Here is a 12,678-nt window from a genome sequence, read left to right as displayed (position 1 = left end):
GTGATTTTTATAAATGAGCTGGATGAGGAAATGGAGGGATTGGTTAGTAAATTTGTTGATGACACAAAAGTTGGGGGTGTTTTGGATAGTGTGGGGGGCTGCCAGAGGTTACAGCGGGACATTGATAGGATGCAGAACTGGGCTAAGAAGTGACAGATGGAGTTCAACCCAGATAAGTGTGAGATAGTTCAACTCAGATAAGTGTGAGGTAGTTCATTTTGGTAGGTCAGATATGATGGCAGAATATAGTATTAATGGTAAGACTCTTGGCAGTGTGGAGGATCAGAGGAATATTGGAGTCTGAGTCCATAGGACACTCAAAGCTGATGCGCAGGTTGAAAGAAAGCATATGGTGTATTGGCCTTCATCAATCAAGGGATTGAGTTTAGGAGCTGAGGGGTAATGTTGCAGCTATATAGGACCCTGGTCAGACCCCACTTGAGTACTTCTGGTCGTCTCACTACAGGAAGGATGTGGAAACGATAGAAAGGGTGCAGAGGAGATTTACAAGGATGTTGCCTGGATTGGGGAGCATGCCTGATGGGAATAGGTTGAGTGAACTCGGCCTTTTTTCCTTGGTGCGATGGAGGATGAGGGGTGACCTGACAGATAATGAGAGGCATTGATCGTGTGGATAGTCCGAGACTTTTTCCCAGGGCTAAAATGGCTAGCACGAGAGGGCACAACTTTAGGGGGCTTGGAAGTAGGTACAGAGGAAATGTCCGGGATGGGATATGTTTTTTATGCAGGGAGTGGTAAGTGTGTGGAATGGCCTGCCAGCGATGGTGGTGGAGGTGGATATAATGGGGTCTCCTGGACAAGGTACATGGAGCTCAGAAAAATAGAGGGCTATGAGTAACCCTAGGTAATTTCTAAGGTAAGGACATGTTCGACACAGCTTTGTGGGCCGAAGGGCCTGTTTCGTGTTGTAGGTTTTCTATGTTTCTATTTATTCTCAATAAGTCATTAAATTCTTGCTGCCATGATGACTAAGGACTTGGGAATCAATGGACAAAAAATGGTAGCTAAGTATGCAGCCTTGCCCAAGAATTGGGAAGAGTGTGCTACCTTGAAGAAAATGCCACACATGGATCTAGACATTTTTGTGAAGAACCTCTTTGATGCTTGCTTGTGCCAGGTCATTATTTTGGGAGGATCTCTGGTTCAGCACGTTGACTGAGCATCCAGTCAGTTTCAGAAATTCTCAGTTTATTAGGAAGCAAGAAATATTTTATCCATTGTTAAATGAGTATTAGAATATACAGTACACATTAAGTTAGAAAAGCCAATATGTCATTAAACATTTTTCAAAGTAGTAGTTAAATATGCATCAGTGTGTTTTAGGGCCTCATACTGTGTTATGCTGGTTTTTTGGCTTGATTTGAGTATACTGTAAATGCTTGAATATTGTGCTAACGTAGTGTAAGATTCAGTGTTCTTAAATATAGCAAGATTTTCTTTTGCATGTAGCTTAAATGTAAGTCAGTTCTTTGCATTTATTTGCCCTGGAGAAGCTTGCAAACAACAGCCTGTGAACGTACAACAAATTGTCAGCAGCAACTTTAGGATGTCCACATTAATCTATACCTGTGCATAAGTTCAGAGTTAGTGCCATTTTGTAATGCATAATTTATTAGGTTACTAAAATAACGTAGTAATAGCATGATACTAGGTTACTAAAATAATCTGAATTGAATGGAAGATTCGGACTGTTATATAAATAAATATGAAATATGCTTCAATTAACTAGACTTGAAATTGACTGTCCTGTTGTACATACGATTTATTACAAATTACTATAAATTGCACATTTAGACGGAGACGTAATGTAACGATTTTTGCTCCTTGTGTATGTGAAGGATGTAAGTCATAAAGTCAATTTAAATTCTGTTTCTGCTGTTTCTTCAACTTAATGAAACAGCTCAAAGTACTTAGCCATAAAGTCAGAAAAATTAATGCTGTAAAACATGTTCACAGCGTTAGACTGAGGGTAGATCTAAAGGGAGTGGCTGTACAGATTAGAGAGTAGGGTCTAGATGGCTGTTGATGGGACAAAGAGAGGAAGGATGGGAAGAAAACCAAGGTTTGAGAAATACCTGCTGCCTTGCCCTGGCTCATTTAATGAAATCCTCATTTATACTTTTTTGTTATTTCAAGACTTTACTATTTCAATATGTTCCTAGGTGGTTCCTTTCTTCCATGCTTCTTGAATACTGTTGTTTATATCATGAACTGAAACAAATCTTAGTTAACGATCACAGTTTGCTGATTATGTCCTTAATCCTGCCTTTCTCTGTAATCCCTTCCGTTCCCAAAATCCTTCTTAAATGTAAGTAATTCTGGCTTTTTACATGTCCTAGACTTCAATCACCCAAACATCTGGAGGTGAGGAAATTACCTTCTCCTTTTTCCTTTAAGGTTTTCACTTTAATCATTTTCCCTATTACTTTTTTTCTTGTCTTTGTATCAAACACTTATGAAATGCCATAGTGTTTCACTTTGTTAAAGATACTATCTATATGCAAAATATTATATTGATCTTAATCAATCAAAAATATTTTGCACCTTTCACAGGGCTGGGCAACTCAAAATTTGAAATTAAAAGTAGATTAAAATTTTTGTTTTGGCTTGTAAAGATCCAGTAGGGAGATAGTATGAAAGAAGATCGCAAAGGTTCTCGGTGAGCTTTGAAAATAGGGCAGACAGCAGGCAATAGCAACAAAGCAATTCATGCCAGCCTGTGAACAACGTTATGTAACTTTTGAATGCAGAGGGCCACTCTTAAAAAAGATATACTGAGGGGCAGACGGTCAGTTTTTGTACTTTTTAAAATATTTTGTCCATCTGATTCTTTTCAGAAGAATGTTTGGCTTTCCACTATGATAAACATTTTTTTGTAAAATAAACTACAAGCTTTCATCTAATCCTTTGGGGTTAAAGATTGCATGAGGCATTTTATTTAGTCGCTTTCCTGTATTGTCTACTCGTAATGCTGCAAAAGGATTCATTTTCTCGTGCATTAAGAAACATGATGAAAAGAAAGAACAAGAAATGTTAATCATTTAGTCAGAAGATGTTACCACTGTATAGGATGTTTCCCAAGTTCAGAGACAAAATGTATGAGTAATCAATAATAATCCTCGCTAAAGAATGTTACTTTGTATTAATGCTTAGGTTACAGAATGAACACCTGGAGAAATCTCTTGCAGATGTGCAGCATCGATTGTCAATGAAAACCAAGGAGCTCCAGGCATTTCAAGATCGGGTTACCAGACATGAGGAAAGGCTAGGTAAAAGTGATAAAAATAATATGTTATGAATCATTAATTAAATATTCAAGCCTCCTGTCCAAGTTAGGTTTCTAAATGTTATGGTGGTACGCTCTGCCACTTTTGAGCATGTTTTCTTAGTAGTCCCAGTTGTCCTTACAGAATAAAGACAGAACAGTTTGGCTTTCTCAAGGAAATCCAGGCTATTAGCTTGTTTTTCATCCAGGAAAATTTTATGCAACACTGATACCACAAATAACAAACAGTACACAATATGCAATTAAACGATTGAGCTTTATAATTATTAATTTGACAATAGGGTTAGTAAAGAAAACAGAAAAGAAAAAGGGCCATTCTCATAAAATAGTCTAATGCGCAACAATGGAGCTCACAGTTTTTCTGTCTGTTCGTTCTCCAACGATTTTCACCCCGGCTGTCGACTCCTGACCCCATTCCAAGTCCACTCTGTCCTGCAGTCTACTACTTCCCATTTTGGCATCTTCCCTCTCCCATGTTCTGCCAAAGAAAAGACTGTGAAAACTTCTCTCAGGCCCACAAGAAAGAAAATCATCTCTCCTCATTGCCCAGCGCCATTCCAAAGCCCCCGTTATCTCCAGTCATAACCCAAACACTGCGCTACAGAGAAGCTATTACATTAGCAGGGAAACCTTTCCCAGGTTGTTAGATTAGATTAGATTATGAGGACACGCACACGTGTTTAATGCTATTTGCATGCTTCTAATTTTATTTTCTTATAAATTTTACATTTTTAATCATCTGACTATTTCTGAGATTTGTTTTTAAAAAAAAAACACGCCAGGGATACTCTCAAACAACTTAACAGCTTTGACAAATAGGGGACTCGATAGTTAGAGAGGTACAGATAGGAGGTTCTGTGGTTGTGACAGAGAATCCAGGATGGTTTGTTGCCTTCCGGGTGCCAGGGTCAAGGATGTCTCTGATCGCTTGCATGACATTCTGAAATGGGAGGGTGATCAGCCAAATGTTATGGTGCACATCGGTACCAATGACATAGCAAGGAAGAGTGAGGAGGTCCTGGAGAGTGAGTATAGAGAACTTGGTAGGAAGTTGAAAAGCAGGACCTCGAGGGTGGTAATCTCAGTGTTGCTACCTGTGCTACGTTCCAGTGAGGGTAAGAATAGGATGCTCTGGAGGATGAACAAGTGGCTGAGGAACTGGTGTAGGGGGCAGGGTTTCAGATTTCAGGATCATTGGGACCTCTTCTGGGGCAGGTGGGACCTGTACAAGAGAGACGGGTTACACTTGAACGACAAAGGGACCAATATCCTTTCAGGGAGGTTTGTTAGTGCTATTGAGGAGGCTTTAAACTAGATTTGCAGGAGGATGGAAACCAGAGTGCCAGAGCTGACAGTGTGGCTGGGTTGAAAATAAATGATGTTAAAAGTTCAAGCAAAGCCGCAAATAGAAAGATTATGAGTGGTGGTAAAAATCTTCTGAGGTGTATATATTTCAATGCTAGGAGTATTGCGGGGAAGGCAGGCGAGTTGAGGGCATGGATTGACACGTGGAATTATGACGTTATAGCAATTAGTGAAACTTGGCTACAGGAGGGGCAGGACTGGCAGCTTAATATTCCAGGGTTCCGATGTTTCAGATGTGATAGAGGCAGAGGAATGAAAGGTGGGGGTTAGCATTGCTTGTCAGGGAAAATGTTACAGCAGTGCTCAGGCAGGACAGATTAGAGGGCTTGTCTACTGAGTCCTTATGGGTGGAGCTGAGAAACAGGAAAGGTATGGCCACATTAGTGGGGTTGTATTATAGACCACTCAATAGTCAGCGAGAATTGGAGGAGCAAATCTGCAGAGAGATAGCAGGCAACTGCAGGAAACATAAAGTTGTGGTGGTAGGGGATTTTAATTTTCCACATATTGATTGGCACTCCCATACTGTTAGGGTCTAGATGGGTTAGAGTTTGTAAAATGTGTTCAGGAAAGTTTTTCTAAATCAATATATAGAGGTACCAACTAGAGGGGATGCAATATTAGATCTCCTATTAGAAAACGAGTTAGGACAGGTGACGGAAGTGTGTGTAGGGGAGCACTTCAGTTCCAGTGATCATAACACCATTAGTTTCAACTTGATCATGGATAAAGATAGATCTGGTCCTAGGGTTCAGGTTCTTAACTGGAAGAAGGCTAAATTTGAAGAAATGAGAAAGGATCTAAAAAGCGTGGATTGGGACAGGTTGTTCTCTGGCAAGGATGTGATCGGTAAGTGGGAAGCCTTCAAAGGAGAAATTTTGAGAGTGCAGAGCTTGTAGGTTCCTGTCAGGATTAAAGGCAAAGTGAATAGGAATAAGGAACCTTAGTTCTCAAGGGATATTGCAACTCTGATAAAGAAGAAGTGAGAGTTGTATCACATGTATAGGAAACGGAGTAAATGAGGTGCATGAGTATAAAAAGTGCAAGAAAATACTTAAGAAGGAAATCAGGAGGGCTAAAAGAAGACATGAGGTTGCCTTGGCAGTCAAAGTGAAGGATAATCCAAAGAGCTTTTACAGGTATATTAAGAGTAAAAGGATTGTAAGGGATAAAATTGGCCCTCTTGAAGATCAGCGTGGTCGGCTATGTGCGGAACCAAAAAAAATGGGGGAGATCTTAAACAGGTTTTTTTGCGTCTGTATTTACTAAGGAAGCTGGCATGAAGTCTATGGAATTAAGGGAAACAAGTAGTGAGATCATGGAAACTGTACAGGTTGAAAAGGAGGAGATGCTTGCTATCTTGAGGAAAATTAAAGTGGATAAATCCCCAGGACCTGACAGGGTATTCCCTCAGACCTTGAAGGAGACTAGTGTTGAAATTGCAGGGGCCCTGTCAGATATATTTAAAATGTCGGTGTCTACGGGTGAGGTGCCGGAGGTCATGTTGTTCCGTTGTTTAAAAAAGGATCGAAAAATAATCTGGGAAATTATAGGCCGGTAAATTTGACGTCGGTAGTGGGTAAGTTATTGGAGGGAGTACTAAGAGACAGAATCTACAAGCATTTGGGTGGACAGGGACTTATTAGGGACAGTCAACATGGCTTTGTGCGTGGTAGGTCATGTTTGACCAATCTATTGGAGTTTTTTGAGGAGGTTACCAGGAAAGTGGATGAAGGGAAGGCAGTGGATGTTGTTTACATGGACTTCAGTAAGGCCTTTGACAAGGTCCCGCATGGGAGGTTAGTTAGGAAAATTCATTTGCTAGGTATACATGGAGAGGTGGTAAATTGGATTAGACATTGGCTCAATGGAAGAAGCCAAAGAGTGGTAGTAGAGAATTGCTTCTCCGAGTGGAGGCCTGTGACTAGTGGTGTGCCACAGGGATCAGTGCTGGGTCCGTTGTTATTTGTCATCTGTATCAATGATCTGGATGATAATGTAGTAAATTGGATCAGCAAATTTGCTAGTGATACAAAGATTGGAGGTGTAGTGGACAGTGAGGAAGGTTTTCAAAGCTTGCAGAGGGATTTGGACCAGCTGGAAGAATAGGCTGAAAAATGGCAGATGGAGTTTAATAGAGACAAGTGTGAGGTATTGCACTTTGGAAGGACAAACCAAGGTAGAACATACAGGGTTAATGGTAAGGCACTGAGGAGTGCAGTAGAACAGAGGGATCTGGGAATACAGATACAAATTCCCTAAAAGTGGCGTCACAGGTAGATAGGGTTGTAAAAAGAGCTTTTGGTATATTGGCCTTTATTAATCAAAGTATTGAGTATAAGAGCTGGAATGTTATGATGAGGTTGAATAAGGCATTGGTGAGGCCGAATCTGAAGTATTATGTTCAGTTTTGGTCACCAAATTACAGGAAGGATATTAATAAGGTTGAAAGAGTGCAGAGAAGGTTTACAAGGATGTTGCTGGGCCTTGAGAAACTCAGTTACAGAGAAAGGTTGAATAGGTTAGGACTTTATTCCCTGGAGCATTGGAGAATGAGGGGAGATTTGACAGAGGTATATAAAATTATGCTGGGTATAGATAGAGTGAATGCAAGCAGGCTTTTTCCACTGAGGCAGGGGGAGAAAAAAACCAGAGGACATGGGTTAAGGGTGAACGGGGAAAAGTTTAAAGGGAACATTAGGGGAGGCTTCTTCACACAGAGAGTGGTGGGAGTGTGGAATGAGCTGCCAGACGAGGTGGTAAACGCGGGTTCTTTTTTTTAACATTTAAGAATAAATTGGACAGATACATGGATGGGAGGTGTATGGAGGGATATGGTCCGTGCGTAGGTCAGTGGGACTAGGCAGAAAATGGTTCGGCACAGCCAAGAAGGGCCAAAAGGCCTGTTTCTGTGCTGTAGTTTTTCTATGGTTTCTAAATGTTTCAACCAGGATGTATGGCATTACATTCCTCTCTTCATAGATGTTGCTGGACCCTGCTGGGTTTTCACAGGATTTTTCTGTTTTCATTCAACATTCACACAAAGGTCTTTGATAATTTCTGCATTTTATTGTATAGGTGAATTCAATAGGCAAACTACTGGTCAACGAGAAGAAATCAGTGCATTAAAAAGTACGATATCTGCTCTGGATCAAGAAAAAGATTGCTTGCAGGAGGCTGTGGATGACAAAACTGAGAAAATTGCAACTTTAGAAGATAATCTTGCCAACAGGGTAAATGTACATTTTATTTTTCAGTGAGCCTTCATTTGGAACAGGATCCTGTTCAAGATTGATTAAACATAATAACTAGCAGAATTGTGACTTACTGCTGAAATTAAGCTTTCATAAAAATCTCATTTGCAAAATAAGCTGTCCCTTCACCTAACTTATTTAGTGGCCAACAGTGCTTTGGTCATTTTAGGCCGTCCTTTGGGATTGAGGATGCCTTGTTTAGTGGCCAGCGGTGCTTTGGTCATTTTAGGCAGTCCTTTGGGATTGAGGATGCCTTGCTTCCGTTTACATTCTGTGCGTTCCAAAGTGCTTAACTGGACCAACAAACTCTTGCTCTGGTGGAGCATGACTTGGTTGATGGGGTAGGCAGCTGGGTAATTTGTGAGGTGGTGAGCTCCTTCTGCCACTTATGCAGGACTCTATATCCTCCAGATGCATAGCCTTGAGGCACTCAGTACCACCCCACATGTTCTCTCTCGACTTTGAATGATTGTTGCCCGGAGATTTCCAGGAATCAATGGGGTTGTTGCACTTCAAAAACTTCTGAATACATCTTTCAATCTTTTCCTCTGTTCATCTGTTAATCTCCTCCCATGATAGAGCCTGAAATAGTGTACGTTTCAGGAGGCTGATATCAAGCATGTAACCAATGCGTCCTGCCCACTGTAGCCAGCTGAGAATAACAGGGGTCTTACTGCTAGGAATTTTGGCCTGGCAGAGGACATTGACATTGTCTCTGGAAGGATAAGTGAGCCAGCATGGGTGATATTTTTCCTGTATTTTGAGATGCCTGTTGTAGGGATATCATGTCTCAAAGGAGGCAGACCTGTCTGTTTTCTTCAGTTGACCGGAGGCTATGCTGGTGTACGAAGGCACTGGTGAATTTCGACATCGGTGTCTGCCTATGCCAAGAGTTGGCTCTTGAAATAAACTATTGAATTTAAGGGTGTTCCACAGTCTCTCTGGGTGATAAAGTCAAAGGCTATGTATGGAGGACAGAGCTTTTTTCTCCATTTTTCTTGGAGTTGCTATGAGGTGACAGTCATGTTTACTCTGCCTCTAGCTGAATAGAATTCAGCAGATCTTTGGCCACTGGGTGGCAATGGTTGAAGACGGCCCTGACACAGCATTACTTGAGTCACGCCTCCTTTATAGGTGCCAGTCAGAATTCTCTCCATCCTTGAAAAATGTTCATGGTCACACATCTTTGAAGTTCCCAGTGGTATCCCTCTTCCTTGATGTGGGCAACGATTTTGTGAATTTGTGACTGAAACTTCACAGTTGGTGATGTTACGTACCCCATAACTGGGTTGCCAAACCAGCAGAAATGAAACGCTCGTTGGAGTCTGTGATTACCAGGAACTAATGAAGTTTTATAAAAGAAATAAGTAATACAGTACACTAATCGCAAGGATATAAATGTAACAGGTTAGCAATGATAATACACACATATACACAGAGATAGGGTAATAGGAATCAACCAAGCTCTATCCCAGTCTATGGGTAGAATGATCAGTTTTAAGTGAAGCAGAGTTCGGTTCAGTTTAATGCAGTTCGAAGTAATCACTGTTGTTGTACTGTTGGGGAGAGAGTGAGAGATGCAGTTGGTTTCGGGCAGACCTTTCGATGTCTTCTGATCCCGCTGTGGTTACCAACTGTGACCCCTCCATTCCGGATATGATCGTTCTTCCGCGGTGAACCCGGCACCCAGGCAAGGGCGGACACACACCCCAGGTTCCCACCGATCGTACCTTTACACCCTGTGAGCCTCTGACCAATTCCCGCAAACCAGTCCTCCAAACTCCCACCAACTTGTGGGGGCACACTGCTCTTTCCAGGGTCTTGTGGCATGTCGTGCCTTAGCAAACCTGCTCTTTTTATCCCCCTGCTGGGGTATCACCTGTCCATCAAACTTCAAACAGTTCCGGTTCAAAGCAAACGGTCTGTCAATAGCTGAATTGTTTCTTTCTCATTAATCTCTCTCTTCTCTCTTATTAGCATTTTGAATGTTTCTCCATTGTCTTCCGTTATCTCTCTCATTAGCATCATCCGTCTGGTCGCTCTGCTTGGCGTCACACATGACACCCCCACCTTAAAAGGATTTTTTACCGGGGTAAAAATTATGGGCATGAATGCACATTATAAGATACACACTAATATACAGGTAGTCATCAGCTATTCAGCTAATACAGAGAACTTTAAGTTTTAACACCTTGACAGACAATCAGCAATCACCTTGTCAGTTCCTTTTATATGTTTTATCTTAATATCAAATTCCTGTAATACCAGGCTTCAACTTAATAAGCATTTGTTTTTATCCTTCATAGTGGCCAAAAACACTAATGGATTGTGATCAGTGTAAATTATCAGTGGTTTCCGTGCGGGCTAAATATAAACCTGAAAATGTTGTAATGCCAGTATGATTGCCAGTAATTCCTTCTCCACAGTGGCATAATTTCTCTGATGGACATTAAACTTCTTAGAAAAATAACCCACTGGGTGTTCAATTTCCTCTTTGTCTGTTTGCAACAGCACCGTCCCTGCCGCTTCATCGCTAGCATCTGTTGCTAGGGAGAAGGGTTTTGAAAAGTCAGGCGCATTCAATACAGGGTGGTGACACAGAATCGCCTTCAGACTCTCAAAGGCTTGTTGACAAAGGTCGTTCCACACAAACTTCGCATTTTTCAGCAAGAGCTTAGTAAGAGGGAGGGTAATTTCCGCAAAGTTTTGCAAAACTTCCGATAGTACCCCACCATCTCCAAGAACCTTCTCAGGTCTCTCTTGTCCGTCGGGATGGGAACTTCAGAGATAGCCTGCACCTTAGCCTGCATCGGTGCCAGCTGCCCCTGTCCTACCACATACCTCAGATAAGTGACCTTAGCGTGGCCAAACTCACTTTTCGCGAGGTTCACTGTCAGGTTGGCTTCAGACAGCCATTTAAACAATTCCTCTACTGCCACAATGTGCTCCTCCCACGTGTCACTCCAGACCACTAAATTGTCAATATACGCTTCTGCGTTCTTTAACCTTTTTATCACTGAATTAATCGTCCTTTGGAAGGTCCCTGGGGCGTTTTTCATGCCAAAAGGTAAAACATTATACTCGTATAACCCGGATGGAGTGACAAATGCTGAGATTTCTCTAGCCCGGTCAGTTAAAGGAACGCACCAGTACCTTTTCAGCAAATCGATCTTTGTGATGTACTTAGCTCTCCCCACTTTATCGATGCAATCGTCTACCCTTGGGATGGGGTAAGCATCAGTTTTTGTGATTGCGTTCACCTTTCTGTAATCTGTACAGAATCGTATGCTCCCATCGAGTTCGGGACAACCACACAGGGAGAAGCCCATTCCGATTTGGATGGCCTAATAATACCCGTGGCTAGCATGTGTTCAATTTCTTTCTCCACCAGCTTGCCCTTCTCCAAGTTCATCCTACAGGGGTGTTGCTTAATAGGCTGATCTGATGTAACGACAATATCATGTACCATCCCCTTGCATCGCCTCGAGACATCCGGACATACATCTGCATGCTGGTTAATTAGCTTTATCAGCGGCTCGCTCTGTTCAGGGGTTGAGTGAGAGCCCTTATCGGCAAAGTTGGCCAAAACAATAGAGTTCTCCAATCTGGTCGGCACCATATTTATCTTTTCAAGTTGGGTTTTCCCCTTATCATCTGGCACCCCAGCCTCATTTATTTTTGTGATAACACTGACTAGATCTGCTTTCTTATCGTGGTAAGCTTTTAACATATTAATATGTATTAACTGTGTGGGCTAACATCTACAATACTCAATAATATCCTTCCTCATGTTCGGCCAGTAAAACTCTTTCATAATTCTATCGACTGTTTTCCTCACCTCGAAATGTCTACCGAGGGGTATCTTGTGGGCCAGGTTAAAAATGTCGTCCCTATAAATTTTCGGCAATACCACCTGGTGTACCACCCCCCACTCCTCATCTGCGGGCATGGTACTTGGTCTCCATTTCCTCATCAGTACTCCCTCCTTCACATAATAGCCTACTGGTTCCCTTTTTATTTCTACTTCAGAGAGAGCTGTCTCCGTCAAAACCATCAGCTCCTCGTCTCATTCCTGTGCCTGTATAAATTCCTTCCTTGCTAATGTTAAATCTACCTCAACTCCCTCACTTCCTTCCGCTCCACTATGCTCCTTCTTCTCACTTTCTAACCCCTCCTGGTACAAGGCTGGTAAAAACATCTCAGCTAAATCTACATCCGCTTCAGCAGCCTTTCTCGACATGCGCCGAGTTACTGCACAAACGGGATAAACCTGTGAGTCCATGGGCGGGGCCTCAATGCTGGCAGGCTGGCTTGTCAGTTTTACTGCTGGGTACACCTCTCCGCCAGCGAGGTCGTTACCGAGTAAGACCTCCACGTCTTCCATCGGTAATTCGGGCCTCACCCCTATCGTGACCGGTCCGGAGACCAAGTCACTTTTTAGGTGTATCTGGTGCAAAGGTACTGCTTCAGTCCCTTTCCCAATGCCTTTTATCACACTGACCTCCCCAGTCTCGGTCTCTGCACTAAAGTCTAACACCCTCCTTAAGACCAATGACTGACAAGCTCCAGTGTCTCTCCAGATCCGTACTGGAACTGGGGTTGACCGCTCCTTCGCCGACACCAATCCAGCCGAAATACACTTCTCGCGCCCTTGCTGAACTCTATCAGACCTCTTCTCCCCTGGCGGTTTGTTTGCCGGCTCAATACAGCCAGTCGGAGTCGTCGTTTTTCCTTTCCCCGACTCCTCCTTTG

The 12,678-nt window shown here is 42.4% G+C and overlaps 1 protein-coding gene across 6 annotated transcripts in view; it reads left to right on the top strand.

Moving 5' to 3' along the window:
* The window catches only part of cep135 (centrosomal protein 135), a 122,516-nt gene that overhangs the window by 70,292 nt on the left and 39,546 nt on the right, over positions 1-12,678 (top strand). For all 6 annotated transcript variants that reach the window (XM_072252683.1, XM_072252680.1, XM_072252684.1 and 3 more), the window contains 2 exons: positions 3,175-3,290; positions 7,751-7,905. In XM_072252683.1, the coding sequence (XP_072108784.1) occupies positions 3,175-3,290; positions 7,751-7,905 (271 nt within the window). The remainder of the gene's footprint in view (positions 1-3,174; positions 3,291-7,750; positions 7,906-12,678) is intronic.

The sequence above is a fragment of the Mobula birostris genome, chromosome 3, assembly GCF_030028105.1.
Source record: "Mobula birostris isolate sMobBir1 chromosome 3, sMobBir1.hap1, whole genome shotgun sequence".
Taxonomy (NCBI): Eukaryota; Metazoa; Chordata; class Chondrichthyes; order Myliobatiformes; family Myliobatidae; genus Mobula; species Mobula birostris.
The sequence above is the reverse complement of the archived record's forward strand: the minus strand, read 5'-3'. Positions and strand labels throughout refer to the sequence as shown.